General features: G+C 37.7%; 1 protein-coding gene across 1 annotated transcript; it reads right to left on the bottom strand.

Moving 5' to 3' along the window:
- Positions 1-885: 885 nt before the first annotated feature.
- On the bottom strand, positions 886-17882 carry RANBP3 (RAN binding protein 3; the record flags this gene model as incomplete). Its single annotated transcript, XM_009079842.1, has 11 exons — positions 886-929; positions 6950-7142; positions 8549-8691; positions 9296-9416; positions 10319-10449; positions 11569-11668; positions 13087-13171; positions 15097-15320; positions 15914-16042; positions 16985-17109; positions 17808-17882. Coding segments are annotated over 11 exons (1370 nt in total), but the record flags the coding sequence as incomplete, so codon positions are not given.
- Positions 17883-18520: the final 638 nt, after the last annotated feature.

Here is an 18520-nt window from a genome sequence, read left to right as displayed (position 1 = left end):
CAGACAAGCTCACACATTTAATGGAATTTTTTATGCAGATATCCAGTTACACTGTGCATGCATTTATTTGTCTGTCTCAAATGGACAATAAACAGTGCAAGTGCTTGTTTTGTGCAACTAGAAAGGTGTTAATGAGTGCAAGCAGATACACTTTTAGGTTTTAAAGCTCATATGCCCCCTGGAACTGTATTACAGTTCTTCACAGTGAATTCTTCTGATGCTTATGGCTGTAAAGGCAGATGGTGGTTCTTTGACCTTAAAAAAAATTCTACAGCCAGTATAAAACTCCAGATATTTTCAAAACACCCATCAAAAAACAACCCCTTGTATGAAGTCTGGCTCCTCTAGGCCTTGATCATGTTAAACTGCCAGACCAGTTTTGCTTGTATGTACTTACTAAAGGGATGGTGACTGTTACCACACAATTATAGACAAATGTTTTCAGTGAAGCCTGATTTAAATGCATCTTTTAAATAACAGATGAAAAGTAACAAACATTTGTTCACGTATATTATTAGTTCATGCTTATGTGGTATTATCCATCAATATGATGAATAAACATTTATCCTTATAAAATTACTTACTCTGATAATGTACCTAAATACATGTCATTCTAAAATCTGAAGCCTTTTTAACAATTCTTGAATACTGGAAGCCATGATGTTATTCACATGCCAGTGCAAAGCAGGCTGTCTGGAATCCTCAACAGTACATCTCAAGTTCTTTCTCAACGTATTAAAACTTAAGCTGTCCCTAAAATTAATATTCACTTGAAAGTCATAAAGTAAAATGCATCTGATTTCTTTCCATCAGGGACTGAAGTTTCAGCATAGACATTTTTGGAAGATGAGTTCCCAACTGAGCTGTTGTAACCTCTGGTAGATATCATGAGCAGACAACAGACTGCCTGTGGTTCCACCTAGAAGGATCTGAAAAAGAATTTTTACAAAAATCTTGCTTATTTGAGCATATTCATGTTGAAACAATCCAGCATTTCATAATACCAAAGCAGTAGGTTAAAGTTTGGCTATGATTGGTTCCTGTTTTAGGTAAATATCTAACTAGATAACACAGGATTATTCACAAATATTTGAGCATGTGAATAGTGAATGAAGCTTGTGACCCTCCATGTCAATAAAGGCAAGCACATGAGCACTAAGGAGTCAGATGTCTAGGTAGGGCAATGTGCCTGGGATGCAAATCATCTTGCTCTATACAGGGAACACTGTCTCAATACTTCATTACAGATGCTCAGGAAACTGTGAGAAAACCAACATATCTTCAAACAACTCATTGGTTATGACAAAGTGGCTTTGATGCGTAATCTCTATGGCTTTTACTCATCTGCAGAAAGTAGACACAGCTGACTAATGCCAGACACATGGTATCACTATCACAGTATCTGTTTAAAAATTGCTGCTACCATCTGGCCATTGCTAAATACTTACTGAGAGTTTTAAACCTCTTACAGGTGAAATGAAAGGCCTGTGTTTGTCAGAATATTAAATATGATTTCCCCAATTCTCTTTCCTGATATGGCAGCATTTAGAGCCAATCAGAGAGTTGTCTTTTCTTCTCTGCTTTAGATGTTACAGATACCTGCTGGAAAGAATACAGAGCTCCAACAAATAAGTTAATCCTTAACTTTTCCTCATTTTTAATCACTATCAGATGTGTGTGTGTGTTAGAATTATGATCCAGAATCCTTAACAATTGATAAGAATTTAAATTAAATTGACAAGAAGTGTCAAAGATAGCAGTTTTTCATGAGTTACTGTGGTGTTGCTAAACAGCAGTTCCTTTAAGAACTTTTAAAGCATTTTACTTAAAAATGAAAAGAGAGCTCTTGTAACATTTTAAATCTGGATAAATCCCAGCAGACAACAGAGTCCTAATGAAGCTGAGGTGGGAAGCACATTTATAGTGGACTACAAAATGTCTCTAAAACAAAGGTTGCATTTCTGTGGTATGATACTGCCTAGCTCTCTGAGCAACACACTTCTGGGGCTGAGAGACTACGGGCTCTCAACATCTGTAATCTCCAAAATCCATTCACTTCTTTGTGGATGTCCATAGGACATGCTCTATGTCTTTGCACACCATGATTTTCTCTTAAGGTCTATGGCTATGTATGGAGACAGTTCTTGGGACTTACCTAGTCCTAGATTCCAGAGTCTTTGAATTCAATCTAATAGCTCCTAAAAGAAAATTCTAGAGAGGACACCTCAGTCAAAAGAGAGGATCCCTCCATCAGGATGAAGTTAGGAGAAGATTTAAGATCGGTGAGGTGCATTGTAAGGAGTAACGCATAAACCTTTTCTTTGCCTAGTGACATGTCATCCTTGTCCCTCACATGTACTTTCCCCACTTTCTGTGTTCCCACTTGAGGACACAGAAAAACTCTGCAAAGTCTGAAAAGGAAAAAGGATGGAAATCATAGGAACTACTCCTACCTATAGCCCATGCTGTTCTACTACTGGCACTGACATTTCATACCCCTCTGTGAAAGAAACACCTTATGTCTCTCAAGGAGTAGCTTTACATTCATTAGTATTCAAAATACTAATGGAGTTATACTTTAAGGGCCTTCTGCTATTTTTGATGACCACGATGGACCTGTTTCTAAATGTAAACAAAATGCATTCCTTTGGAGCAAGGACAGAATCTCCCTGTGTTTATGAAAAAAAAAAGGGGAAAATTTTTAGAAGTGTCTGAAGTAAGGAGTAACAATTTTGGAGACATCTTAGTCATTTATGGGTCTTGCGTAGTGATGTTGTTTATTTGTGCTGCCAGTGGAAATAGGTGGGCAACCTGCAAGGTCTGCACAGTGTCTACATTACAGAACTGCCTATCCAATAACTATATAAGGAATTTATGCATATTAGCAGTGCAACTCAGTAGTCCCAGATGCTGAATTTGTCACTACCTGCGGTCACGGGGCATAAAAAACAGGAGTTGGAAGACTTTGTACAGCTAACTGACACAGGCCTGCCAACATACAGAGAAGCCACAAACTGATAGCTGGGATCCGTTAGCAACACTGCCACATGTAGTGACAACAGTTTGAATATTATGTTCCTCACGGCAGAACACACCTGGAATATAGACCTGTAGGGTGGAAGGTCCTCTTTCCTTGCTGACCCCATGCCTTCCAGGGGTCAGGTCCCACTCCTTGCTGACCATGAGACCATGCTCCCTTACTAGGTTATTCCATATGCCTGGCTAAGGGTAATTCTCTGTTCTGACTGTTGAAGAAGATCTACCACAAAGCAAAGAGTGTCCAAGGAGAGGAAAAACTAAAGGGAAGAGTCATGAAACTGAGGCCAGTAGCATTTGTCTCAGAAGAGACCACTCGGTTCAACCATTCACAAATTGTCATGTCAATATTATTAATTATTTTATTTGTTAAATTTTATAGTGAAAAAAATTCCAAATGTAGAATAAAGAATTCTGCTGATTTGTCCTCAGCTAGATGCTGCAAAGACAACTGGAGGCAAACATAGTTACACTAACAAGCAAAGAAACGAAGTAGCAATGAAACAAACCGTACAAGAGATTTGCTTGACTTTGGTCAGCCTAGAAGTTTACTGTCTAGTCTAAATTTCCTTGGCTCACTTTGTAGTCAGTGGGAAAAGATTAATACTTTCCTGAAAGTTATTTATCCCATCCGCTCTCAAAATCAGTTTAAAGATGAATTGCTCTGTTTCGCTTCACTTAGATTTACAGAGCAATTTGTTGGTACAAATATTCAAGCTGTAACTGGTGAAATATAATCTGATAAAATTATCAGGCACAGCAACTTATGAGCACAGCACAGTATGAGTTTTATGAAATTACTATATCTACTTGAAAATAAAACAATTTGACTAAGAATTTAAAAAACATACTGGAATAAATATTTATACTAAAGTTGTAAAATGGGAGAAATGTCTCTACTACCTTCTACACTATCCTTATATGGTATGAACATCCTGTAGATATTATAGTGAAGAATTTTGTGTAAAAAATTCTCACAGCAATGTCTTGCAAACATACAGAATCACTTCAATGTCTGTAATACTTTCCTTATTATGTAGATTTGCTTTCTTCTTCAGTCTATAGCATCAAAGATAATTCTTATCTAATTTTCCATGTCTTTTACAGTGGCATGAAATATATAGCATCAGCTAAGGAACTATGTGAGTTTAGTCTAACAAGAAGGAAATTGCTATATTAAGAGAAGAAAACTATCATTGGGGGTTTTGAGACAAACACATAGAATGGAATGAAATAAAATGCAGGCATGCTTTCTAAATTCTTGTATTTCTTGTAAGGAAAGAGTCACTAAGGACTTACACTTCTTAACATTTTTGTACTCTTAAGGAGAGGTAATCTCTGAAACTGAGCTACACAATAAAAAGAAGTTGACTAATTCACACACATCCTTCAATGAAAATGAAAGATTTAAACAAGTCCTTTTAAATATACAGGATCTGATCTATTGGATCCAAATGGACATTACTATGCTCATATTTGAAACTGACCTCATTCTGTTCAAAACCCATTTCTTCCCATTTTAGAAATGAGTTCCAGGGACAGGCACGTGTAAGATGTGAATGTCAGAAGGTAAGGTGTAACTTGGACACCAGTAACTGAAATATATACAAAATTAAAACCTTGTGGCTCTGACAATAATAGAAGAGATAAAGATACACAGGAAATGCTAGAAGCCATTAAAAAAACCACTTGAAAGGGATTGTTAGAACTGCTGTTAGCAACTGGACATAAATGAAGGACAGATGCTTAAACTAAAAGGTCAAGAAAAACCAGCACCTGACACATTTCAGAATGTTTGCTGGCTGCCATCTGAATATTTGTATCAGATGTCTCTGCAAATCAAAATAAATATTTAACTTGCAAATCTGTGTTCCCACACCACTTTGACATTCCCTTTCCCCTCCTTTTTTTTTTTTCCTAAAAGAACAAAGAGTTCTTATCACTAATATTTCTGGAAAGGAATCAAACTCCACCCGGAGCTTCCAAGTTGCTTGAAACGTTTCGTAAAAAATCAATACAGACTATTTAGGAATTACAGAGAGAATGTTTGATTATCTGGGAGCAATCTAGGGAGTTCTCTGAGCCAACAATTTTCCTGTTTCCTAAACAGAAAAGAGCTATTTGTGAGAAAATAACATATAAGAGCATCATGCTTTGTTTAGAGCACTTAATCCTACTGAAATATAGTTAAGCAATAATTAATAATGGGAACAAGCACTGTAAAGTGCAATCTATTTGACTAAATAGATTGCAGAAAGGAATCTGGGGGGTTGGCTTTATAACAAGCTGAATAAGAGTCAGCAGTGTGCCCTGGCAGCCAGGAGGGCCAACCATGTCCTGGGGTGCATCAGGCACAGCGTAGCCAGCAGGTCAAGGGAGGTGATTGTCCCACTCTGCTTTGCACTGGTGTGGCCTCACCTCGAGCCCTGTGTGCAGTTCTGGGTTCCTCAATATAAGAAGAACATCACACTGTAATAGGATCTTAGTTGATTTGGAGTAGGGGGACCAAGGTGGTGAAGGGCCTACAGGGGTAGCCATACAAGGACCATCTGAGGTCCCTTGGTTGCGGCCTGGAGAAAAGTAGATTGAGGGGAGACCTCATCACTTCCTCACATGGGGAAGCAGAAGGGCAGGCACTGATCTCTTCTCTCTGACAACCAGTGAGAGGACCTGAAGGAATGGCCTGAAGCTCAATCGGTGTGGGAGTTTACTAGGAAGAGCTTCCTCACCCAGAGGGTGGTTGGGCACTAGAACAGGCCCCCCAGGGAAGTGGTCATGGCTCCAAGCCTAACAGATTTAGATAAGACTTGCTTGCAGATGGTTTGACCCTTCAGGTTGTCCTGTGCAGGGCCAGGAATTGAACTCAATGACCCTTACAGGTCCCTTCGAATTCAGGATATTCTATGATTCTGTGATAAAGGAGGGAAAAAAATGGTTTCCTTATGGAAACAGTACTTATAGCTGTTACTGTACATGACTTGATGCTTGTTGAAAGGAAAGTTAATAGTATAAACAGACAGTATGTTACCAAGTTGCAGAGGGAAACTAATGCTGTGAGCAACAACTCAACCATGCCTGCTGTATTCTATCTGTTAGAAAATCAAATGGAATTTACAGCTCCTGTATCCACTGTAGCAGTTTGACACAAGCACATGAATTTGCCCCAGAAATATGACTTGTCTTTTCCTAAGACAGAAGAGCTTTTAAGTATAACAGCTATTTCTGCCTTGCTTTCTGCAAATGTGACCCCAGATCAGTTGTGAGCTGTATTAAGAGAAGGATTACATCACTGATATCTTGTGTCTTAGCTTTAATATCTTATATCTTGGTTTAATGGGTTTCTTCCATTTGAGGAACCTACATTTTTGTCATGTTGAAGACAGCTGGCAGAACTCGTGTGTAAACGCTGTCCTGCAAATTCCTAGTGAGGTGGTTGTTACAGCTGATGAAGCATCAGTTTTTTAAATGAAGTTGTCCATGACATAATAAATATCTTAGTAAATACAGTGTGCTTCAAGCCAGTGGTATCAGCTTAAGCACTGATGTGAATGGACTCAACATTCGCTTACTCAAGGCAAAACTAGTATCTCAACAATTAGGGACATTTCTATTTGAAATATAATGAAGAAACATCTGGGTAAAGCTTGGTAATATTAAAATCTGTTAAACCTCAGCCTTTTGTCAAAAAAAGTATTCCACTGCTACAAATACATATAGATACTTGAGCTGGCAAAAACTTGCATTTTAACAGCAGCAAGTCGAAATACTAGGAGGAGTTACCTCATTCTTCCTGAAAAGGGATATATGTAGCAGTCAAAAGTTACAGTCAGCTTAAAAAAAAAAGTTCAATTTTCATTGCTTCAAGGAAATACCCTGAAAGGATTACAGTATTTGCATGAAAACTTCTGCTTACCAGCTCCACTGCTGCTCACTTGAGATATTTTTTCATCATCTTCATCATCAGTATCACAGACTAATGGCTGAAAAGCTATTTCTGACTCTGTGTCTACTTGATTAGCATCTGGCTCTTGCTCAGCAAAGCTTCGCAATGCCACAAGACGATGATGTATTGCTGCATACAGGTGTTCAGTGTCTTTTGAGCTTGCCTGCAGAATATAAAATGCATACAGTCCACACTGAGAAAAATCTTTATTTTTCACAGAAGAGCTGATTGAGAAACTTGTGAAAATAAGGAAAGAGTTGTACTTTGTTTTTTTTAAACAGTCCATTCAAGGTTCACGCTTAATAATTAAAATACGAATATCAATTTAAATACAAATAATGTCAAGTTTCTTTAAGTGGTCTGAGTTCAATAATATGTAGCTGTTGATTATTTTCTCCATAGCTACAAGAAACATAAGTTGAAAAAATTATTTCCCCTGAAGAATGGCTCGATTTGTACAAAGTACATGATATTTCACATGATTACTGAGTGTGATTCTAGAAGTAAGAAAACACTGAAATATTACTATATACAGTAGCCAGCTGGATACTGCAGGGCCAGAAACCAGCCACTTCGGTACTGCAGAAGCTCTTTCTGCAACACTTGACACCCCCATACAGATGCATATGTCTTGGTTTCCTGCATACGTGACGTTTTTTACTGCCCAGCAGTGCTCAGGCAGAATTTATGGAATGTTTACATCTATACACACTAAAAAAACTGTGCAACATATCTGGAAATCAGGACATTTGTAATTCTTACATGCAGACCAGCAGTACAGCACAGCCACAAGTAAGTCAACCCTGTTTGGAAGTGACAGGCTTACAGTGCTTGCATATACAGGGCATGGTGCTTTGCTTGTAGATGATGTGTGACAATTCCTGGAAATGGAGGTTTGTTTTTCTTGCCCAGGAGGCTGAATCATTCCCAGAAAGGTCTGCTGGGGAAACTGGAAACATCCTTAAACTCATGTGGATGCTTTCACTTCCCAGTCTAGGACATATGTGCTATTCATTTGCAAGTAAATTCACCACATTTCCATCCCCAACTTAGCCCTTGCTAGAGAAAACCAGCGTCCCCAAGACTACTGTCTTACTTGAGGTGACATTGCAAACTCTGTGTTTTCCTCAAGTGAGAAATGGAGATCCTACAATGGATAGATTATTGCAAGCACTCTTTTGAGAACCATGGCAGAAAGCTACTGCCTTTTACCAGAGTAACTTATGAATATTTAACTACATGTGTAGAAATTCTTAAAGTATTGCTTCTGTAAAAAAAAGGTAACTGCTACCTATTACTGCTATGATATCCATTCCATCAGTGATATGTGAACCAGAGTCTGGAAATACCTGTCCTAAGGCCATATCCCATTATTACACCTGTTTGGGTTTTTTTGTTTTGGAATACCAAGGAATAGCATTTCTAACAAATTCAATAATAAAGTCTATGTAACAGCTAAGCTAAGCACAGCCTGACAGAGCATGAAGGTGATTTGTTAAAACTAACTTTCAGCAAGTCTTCAGAATCCTAGATGAAATGGGGATTTGGGTGCAGTTTTTATCTCCTTACCTGAGTTAGAAATACTTGAACAGACTGGTCCTCTTGGTCTGTTGCAGTGAAGCACAAGCTCTTTCTGTTTGCTCTTTTTATAACCATTTGTTCCCAGAGTCGGGTGTTGAGAATCAGTCTCAAGCTCCCTTGATTTCGCATAACTAAAATAAGAAGGTTTACATGATAAGATTGTGGAACCATCTTAATTTTTAATGCAGCAGTTTTCTCTACCATTTATATACAACTAGTATTTTTATCAATAATTCTTTTTAATTTGGACTAAAACCCTGACATGGTGAGATACTGTTAATAATTTTTTAAAATATCCAAATATATATGTTTCTTTCAATATATCTGACACACGAAGGAAATAAACTGTTGAAACTCTGTAATACAATGCACAAAAACCGACAGCACAGTAAAAACCTCATTCCAGTAGTGTCTTGAAACAGTTCTCCCATAAAAGCAGAATAAACAAAGAGCAAACTATCACACTGGTGACTGTGCTGACGACACAATGCTGTAAAAGGACACAGAACTTAATAACCTGTGTAAGTGTGTGTGTATTAACTGAGTGAAAAATACCCAGTGTCTCAGTCCATAACACAGTGAAATTTATCTGGTGAAAAGATTCTCAGCAACTTGACTTAAATAAAACTAGATTCTCAGCTTTAAATGTTCTGACAAAAACCTCTTATTCTGGCCAGCAATAGTATGAGTTACTTGGTGTTTTGTGCATGTGGCACTTCACTGTTTAATTCTTACTTAGCCTGGACTGCAATGTTCCACACTTATTGCTAGAAGTGTCATTCAGCCTCAGGGATCCTCTGCCTCTTTCAGTCCAGGTTAAGGAAAGCTTATTAAATACAAAGAGCTTGCAGTTGATCTGAAAGAGAAACACATGATGAAGATTGCCAGCCAAGGCTAATTTGTTGGTTCTAAAACTTCATGGTTTTAAATATTTTGATTTGGTTGTTAGTATATCCATATGCATGTGTTCCAAGATAGATACATAGATATATCCCCATTATTACTTAAAATCAAGTGCTAAACTCTTTTCTCATCATGGAAAACATTCAGCATGAATCCCAGTTTACATTTTCAATTATTTCTTCTTCATTAACGCTTCATCTGTCATATCCACCAACACAGCTGAATTTGTTTGAAGTGTTCTACAACCTTATCCCTCGCTCATTACAAACATGCAGCCCAGGGTACCAGCACCACGACTAGAAGAGCACTACTCCAAAGAAAGTAAAACTTCCATGTTTGGGCAAGACAGAAAAATTGATCAAACATAAAATAATGTTAAGATTTTTAAAGTCATATATATCATTGTTATTTTCTGAGAAAATAGTATTTTGGAAAAGAAAAATAACGAGGTATGTCCTACTGGGTCAGAAAGATAATGGATACTTTAGCTGAACTATAAAACAAATTACTTTAACAGCACGTTGTCTTTTTTCCTGAAAAGGTTTAGTCATAAACCCCATCTTTACTCAAATTACTCCCAATTTGGAATATACTGTCTAGATGCTTATAAAATAGCACTGTAGAATGAAATTCTGAAGCGGCAACCTTATGAAAGGGACTAAAAAATGAACAAATATAATATGTGAAAGAAAATACCAGCCTACAGAAAAATGGGTTAGCTAAGGCATAGCTTAGAAAAAGAGTGAAAATTTAAAATATAAACTGAAATTATTTCCAGATTGCTGCAGTCTGTAGTATAGCTAGATCTTCTCAACAACAGAACTGCTCACCGTCAAGGCTTTATGAAACACAGACCTGTAATACATTGTGCTCTGCTTCTTCTCCAGTTATAACTTCAACTTTATCTAACAGGATTTTCTTCACTGGCTTGGAGACACAAGCAGCTGCTGATTCAATTAGTGTTGCATTCTGCAACACAGCTGTGTCTGAAAGGGGAGAAAAAGGAAATCCTTTCTGTACAGGGGATATTTTCAGGATAACAAAACTAGCATAAAGCATGGCCTGTGAACTCAGTAATATCTGTGGTGTCTGACATTATTTAGTGTTACTTGTAAGTTTTTTGGCCAAAGCAATGAAGAGCAGAGAAAAAGAAACAGGCTGGAATACAAAATGCTTCACTAAATAGGCTCATTTTGAATGGAACAGGTCTGTCTGTACTTGCAGAGGTTAGTCCCAAGGGACAAGCATAAATAAGCAGAAACAAGCCCTAAATAATTAGAAGATGATTTTCCAAGTTAAACTGGTCTGTTATATTGCTGTGCAGATTAATATATCTAAGGAAAGACATGTCTCAGTGTTCAGAATAGTAAGGCATATACAATGAATATTTTACAGGAACACAGAAGGACAAGATTTGAGAGAAACCACATTGTTACAGAATTTTGGGTATTTGAATAATCTATACATTTTTCCATAGACTTTGGGTTTTTTCACTTGTAAGAATGTTTGCAAAAAAATCAGAGGATCCAATACCTCTGTTAGTAAAGAGGGGTACAAAATTTTGCAAGTGGGTTCAAGACAGGGGCCTGCTTGGGATTCCCTCTCAGCCTGGGTTTACATGGTTTGCCTAGTAGAATATCTCACACCAGAGACACAGCCCCTGAAAACTGTTTGTATAGACCTTTCAGTCCTATGATAAACATCCAAAATAGCAAACTAATTATATGAGCAGTCACAAAATACAGGCAGAAGGTAGCTTAAAATTGTAGTTCAAAAATGTGGTCAAAAGGACTTCATAAAGTTCACTGCATTTTTTTTCAAACAACAGATCATAATTTGTACTAAATAATAATAATGATCTATAAAACTCTAGCATTTCCTGAGTTACTTAGATCATGTATTCTGAAGTTAGTTCAGTTCATGTGTCATAAATCAAACTGTAGCTGCTTTCTGAACACAGATTTTGGCGCATACTGCAAGTGTACACATGACTGGATAGCTTGAGAATAGATGAAAATTTCTGACCACCACTCATTTCACATCCTCTAACATACAGTGAAGCATAATAATAAAGCTAACTCTACTTGTTTGCTGAGTATACTTACTCGTTTGTAGACTGACATAAGAAGACCCTATGTACATGGATGTTATTTCTCCTTCCCATAAATCAGCTTCATTACACAGCTTGGGATGCTTCTCAGGACTCTAGGAAAATACATGGTAAATAAGACTAGTTACTTAAAGAAAATGGCTCTATTACTTTGTACCAAAAAGAACATTGAATCATTTAATACATGCCAGGCTAAAGAGTAGCAATTTGAACATCTTCAAAGTAAAAACTGACCCAGATAATACAATCTCAGTCTCTAGAGAAAGTAATTTTATTACTATTAAACCAGTACACCATATTTCCATAGAGAGGAATAGGTTCTTTGTATGGATCCTGGACTAGGATTTAAATCCACTGAAGAACTTAGATGTTAAAGTATCAGGTAATTTATAGTTCAAGCACTTAAGTCACAGAAGAGTAGTTTAAAACTCCCAGGCACCACAAACTTCACCTCAGAGGAATTAAATTACCATCACATTCAATTTTCCCACATAAAGTTTCCTAGGCATGTCTAAATAAATGATTGTGGCTTCTGACAATGCTCAGTGACTCAACTCCTACCTTATAACTAAACCTGGGTCAGAAGTCATAACCCAGACCAAGCTTTTTTAGTAACATGTATGAATATTGTTTTCATTCTACTTCTATTGGAAACTAAATTTCCATTCCATTTTCAATGCTGTAGCCCTCAGCTTGGGAATGACCTTCTTTTCCTAGTGTCCTTTACGACTTTATCCATTAAGCTGTCTGACAAGCATGCACAACATAGTTTAACATGGACACTATCGAGGATGGGTGTCCAATTTTCCCCCTCATTTATCACAGAATCACAGAATGTTTTGGATTGGATGGGACCTTAAAGATCATCTAATTCCATCCCTCTCTGCCATGGTCAGTGACACCTTCCACTAGACCAGGTTGTTCAGAGCCCCATCCGGCCTGGCCTTGAGCACCTTCAGGGATGGGGCATCCACAGTTTCTCTGGGCAGCCTGTTTCAGTGCCTCACCATCCTCATAGTAAAGAATTGTTTCCTAATATCCAATCTAATCCTACTGTCTTTCAGTTTGAAGCCATCCTCTCTTGTCCTGTCACTACATGCCCTTGCAAACAGTCTCTCCCCATCTTTCTTGTGGGCTTCTTTCAGGTATTTCTACTTCTTAATAGTTATGATGGAAACTATTAGAGTAGGGACCATGTTCTTTTATCTAATGTTGTGGCTGTTCCACTTTACATGGAATACATAAAAAAACTCTTTTTCAGGTCAAAAAATGAGCAGAACAGAAGTGCATATTGCTATGAGTTAGTGATCAGAGTACTTATCTAGGATGGGGAAGATAGGAACACCTCCAACAGCACATTCTTAGATATTTTCTCCTCAAGAGTCATTGGAACCATATTTACCCCATCTTTAAAAGAACAGGAGGAGCTAAAAAGAATCAATAACTGAAAAAAAAATGTACTCTTAAGTACATTAACCTTGATAAATAGTCTGCCAGAATTTACAGGTCTTACCAAAACTCTTTCAACCATGTTTTCCCCAAACACAAAATCAGAATTTTTGCTGCTCTGTACACTTCTGTCTTCAAGGAACTGGCTTCTGTGGGAACAAAATAACATAAGAATGTGATTTTGAACTATGTAGAACTTTTTAAAGAATATAAATAAGTTAATGTTTACCATACCTAACATTAAAGGCAAACAAAAAAGCTTCCTTGTAAGTAATCAGACAAATTCCTTTAAGAGAATCTGAGAATATCCTCTACATAACATTTCACAAAAGAAACAGAGAGTGTCATGCTGTATTTCATGAAGATTATTGAGGATGTTCCTTAAAAGCAAAGAACAAGAAACAAAACAATATGCCTCTTCAGGGAAGTGTCTTACTCCAGAAACATTAATTAATTACCTTTGTTTTTCTGTTTCCTTTTGCTGCTCCAAAGGACTACCAGCAATTAACAACTATCTTTTCATGTTGGTGCACCTCTGGTAGCCTACAGAATAACATACACCCCAGTGCCCTACAGGAAGGGCAGGGAGGCAGTGTATTCTCATACACACACAAATAATGTAAAACTGTAAAGGTATGATAGCACATGGCTAAAGATGGGTATAACTAAAACAATAAAGAAAAATTGTTCCATTTTTCAATTAACTGTTCCATAGATATACTTAGAATGAGAAGAGAAGAAAAATAAATACTTGCAATCCTTTGGTACTGGCCAACTACAGTTTGGGATTTACCTTCAAGAATATTCTAATGTAAGTTGACCTGTGATTTGACCTGCTAATTACATAGCCACTTTAAATTAATAGAGTCCATTTTCTTGAAAAAAGGACTAGAAATGTCCTTGCAAACTTATTTGGTGGAAGTTGCTCCTGCTGCTTGTTTGGGTTTGGTTTTGGTGGTTTTTTTTTAAACAAAGGGTTATAGGTAGTTCATGCTTTCTGTATAGCTTAATCCTGCATCTCAAATGAAACCCCATCCAAGTTCTTGTCTCTTTCTGTTCCAGAAGGATGACTTGGCAGGAAGACAATCTGATCTTGTGCCACATACTGTATACTTCAGCACCACTTACTGCACTTTCATCATTATCACCCTTGGGAGGGTTAACAGCACAGGTGTCATGCAGAGGACATTCCTGTTAATAAGCTGGGTTTGTTGACAGAACTTTGATCATTGCCTCTAAGACCTAGTGTCTGTGTTCCAATGACAGTGTGCTTAAATCTCTTCAAGGATGAAGGACTTACTGAGTACTACCTGTCTCTAACTTACATGTAATGAAAAAAATATTCCTTAGCATTCTCATGCTTGATTTGTTGATAAGAACAAAAGCAAATAAGAAAATCAGAAAATACATATCTTTTCAGCCTTGAAGCCGTCCGTGCATGTTTTGGGCCATGAATAGGGAATCTGCAGTGTGTTTAAATTAAAGAGTTTCTTATCCTTAAGCACACCTTTCACTAAAATTCACTGAATTATGATTACTTTCCATCATGACATTTCATCTGCTACTTCTGTGCTGCTCCAATAACCACTACTTAAGGACAGCACACCAAAAGAGCGAAAACCCAGGAACTAGAGGTTTGCTTAGAAGAAATAATGTAGGAAAATAGATTCGGTTATTTTCAGAAATGTGAGAAAAAATTAATCAGTGCAGGATCTTTCTTTTATCAGCCTTACAACCTTATTAAAACCTCAATATCCTTATGTTGCTGCATGGCAAGAACAAAGTGTGCCGGGGTGGCATTGCCATGCAGATCCAAAACACAGTAACTGAATTCAGCGAATGATCACTAAAAAGGAACAATGTGAGGAGAAATGTGGATAAGATACTGGTAGGAGACTATGAAAAGGGATTAGATCCAGGTACTACCCTTCTTAGAATGTCCAGATAGGTCTGAGTAGCTACCAGTTCTAGTGCTGCTCTTGAACACTTTCAGTTTCCCAAGCGAATCCTTGTGCAAAGCTGAATACATGACCAGAAGCCTCTGTTTTCCCAGCGTTGTATTTCTGTCACTCACCTATCTTTTCCTAGATATTGTACAGGTGACAAGGTAAATAGATTTAAAGTATCAATGCCAACTGACTTAGCTTTTCCAATATGTGCATTAACATCATTCTGAATCTGCCCAAAATCCAGTGTGCTGTGTGGCTCCATGTTGTCCTCACAGGGCATCATCACAGCATAAATTGTAATAGACAAGGACAGGTTGGCTCTTCCAAAATCACAGTGATCATCTTCACTCTAATGACGTTCCTTTTGTTGATAAAGATTAAGAGTCTAAGTTGTCTGTGCATTGAAAAACCCCTTACTTCCTCAGAACCTTGGCACTGTGCATCCCAATCTGGATGTGTGGTCCATCCTGTAGAAGACTCACTTGCAATTAACTCTGCCCTCTTCAGGCAGGAGGGGGAATTAGCCAATAACACGAATTGTTATCTGTGGCCCTGGCAATTTTGAAAACTCATTCCCTCATCGTAAGTGATCTCAGGTGTATTCCTGATGCTTACAACTTCCAGGTAAAAAACCCTCACCAGCCATTAGCAAACAGTATTAATCCACAATATAACCTACTGACATTAAGCTGGCTAACCACAGACCTGCCATTCTCGTGAGCCAGTCTCCAGAGAGAGGTAGTAGCTTATTTTTACATCAGTCACATACAGTGTCAAGGGAACGGGGCAATGTGCTAGCTGAAAGAAGTCAGCTTCCTCACCCAGAAATTCTGAAGGCTGTGCTGCACAAAAATTCCAGCCTATCACAGTTGTCACAACTAGCTCTTCATGACAGAAACTCTGGTGTATGCATCGAAGTAGAACATCAGTTGGAGCATTTACCTGGTCTTCTAAATCAATTCTGTATGGTTTTCTTTGTCTTTTGTGTCCAATATGCTGACATACTTTTGTGATTCCTGAGTTCCTCTGCATCTCTTTATGAGACACAGAAGCTATGCAATCTAAAAAGAACTATCCAAAGGGACACAAAGAAGATTGTCAACATTCAAAACCCGAACATATTTTGAACTGCCAAAGGTGCATGAGATGGCAAACCAAAATAGTGTCTGGCTTGCTAATAAGAAACAAACTGTCTCGCAGAGATTAATTCCAGTCAGGGGTCCAATTTTATGGCATATGGAGCTCATGTCAGCACCCACAAATGTAGGCATCACACACAAACACCACTGAGCCCTGTGTGGGTGTAAATAGCATGGTTTTAGTTAGCTACAATGTTAGACATGTAGGATAAAAAAGACATGCCATCATCCAAGTGACAAAATGATGCAGAAATACAATAAATAGAAACTTACTGTGTTGTTTCAGAGTTAGAAAGCTTCATGGTAGTAGACGACCTCACTGCTGTTTTGGAATTTACTGAATTCTCAGCTGAGGAACAAGAGCTGTCTTCAGATAGCTAAGAATTATAAAACCAGGTGGATTAATTATAACTAGCTTGTTTTCTGCTGAAAAAGATGTGCTAGAATACAGTCACAGAGGTATAGATAGACAGATAGATAGAGATACTTCTAGAAACAGATGTAGTAGTTGGTAGAACTTCCTGCAGCTGTATACTAAGCCAGTACTGTCAATCAATATTAAAATCTCTCTTTCGAAATAAACAAAATCCAAAAGACCCCCAAAGCCAATTTGCCCACAGAACCCTGATATCTGAAAGGTTTCAAACACAGTCAGCATGAGTTTAACGTTTCACATCATGTCAATGATCCATCAATTCTACTGAAACTTATACGGCAACTTTCTTGAAAATCATGCAGTGGAATGATTAATTGTTTTAAAACAGCACTGTTTTGTTTGATGTTTGGGGGATTTTGTGGTTTGGGGTTTTGTTTTGGTTTTGGCTTTTTGTAACTCCAAACATGCATTAGCCAGTAAAATTACTTTTCTTTTTACCTGAACACATGCTTCTTTTTCAGTCACTAGAGATACTACAGGATTTTCAGGACAGGTCAGGGCTTGTGGGGGTTGTAAAACAGCAGGTCTAATGACATTCCTCAATTGACTTGGTGGCAAGAATCCTTGCAAAATATAAAGACAAAATATTTAAACTGATACATTTTCTTCACGCTTAATTCATACCTCAGTGTCTTGCCTCTTTAACTGAAAGTTTCAAAACACTTCTAATATTTCTTGTTACTTACTTTGCACATACTATGAAAAAAATTGTAATGGTTTCTAAAATAGAAAGTTCTGCAGTGAAACCAACCCTGTTATCCTATCAAGATAAAGATTTAATGTATTATATACATATACATACTTATGTATATTTATTAAGTGTATTAGGTTTTCTATATTTAAGTATATATTTATACTTGTATTTACTACTTTGTGTTAAATCTGTCTGCTGGCATTTCAGATTTAATCCTGCGTCTGCAGACACCAAGAGAGCTCTCCGCTGTCTTCTCCATAAGATCAAAGAAACATAGAATCATTGAGGCTGTAAGAGAATACTCAGTTAGAAATGTGGAATTTTACTATTCAAGGTTGTATTCAGTCCACTTGGTTATATTCAGCCCACTCAGGAAATAGGTAGTCAGAGCAGACCCTCAGATCAAGGGTCAGAAGAAATTTACATTGTCAAATGAATAACTTACAAACTTCATGAAGATACTTAGCCTATCACAGCATGGAAAAGTTCTGTCATTTTTATGTTTTCTGTAGCTGCTAAGAATGTCTTTGTGGAACTACAGTGAATAAGTATTACAACAACAGTTACCTTTCCTTGTACTTTTGATGAAGTCAGGATTTCTTTGAAGAAGAGCTGAGGTCACAAATATGTTATTCTTCTTTACTGTAGAAAATTGAGTAATAACAAATTTTAATCATTAATTCATGTTTCTGTAACCCCTCCCTATTTTGGTAGTACCTGAAGAATATTCCAACCTATCCATCTAAAAAAGATCTCCAAGATAACTCTTACTGTCTTAGTTTTTACAAGTGGGTAGATTTAGGCACAGAAAGCACCCTATGTGTATGTCTCGAACACTGACAGCTGGATAATTCTGGAGCCAACCAAAGATTGCTGCTAATAACAACCAAGGATTGTTGGTAAGAACATGCTGTGAGAAACAACAGGATGTGGCAGGAGAAGGGGCCATATGGAGGTAGGGCAGCACTTTTCTGGGACAAACATCCTTATTCTGGTTCCTGGAGATAAACACAACACAGTACAGTCAAGCACAGAAATGATGTCAAGAAGCAGGTATGGACTGTGGGGGGTGGATCAAGACCACCTAAGGCCTCTGAAGCCCTCTGGCCCATTTCCAGAAAGGTGTGGAAGAATGGACTCTGCATGATAACTGATTTGCATAGAAAGTGAGAAATTTATCTCCAGGGTGGGAAAAACTTATCTATAACAAGGTACCTGCACAAAGCCCATGTGTGCAGGTGCTCCAGGACCCTGAGCACCCCATCAGCTGGATCAATGCT

Source organism: Acanthisitta chloris, unplaced genomic scaffold (assembly GCF_000695815.1).
Source record: "Acanthisitta chloris isolate BGI_N310 unplaced genomic scaffold, ASM69581v1 scaffold20248, whole genome shotgun sequence".
Classification (NCBI taxonomy): Eukaryota; Metazoa; Chordata; class Aves; order Passeriformes; family Acanthisittidae; genus Acanthisitta; species Acanthisitta chloris.
Note: the sequence above shows the minus strand (reverse complement) of the source record. Positions and strands in the feature narration are given on the sequence as shown.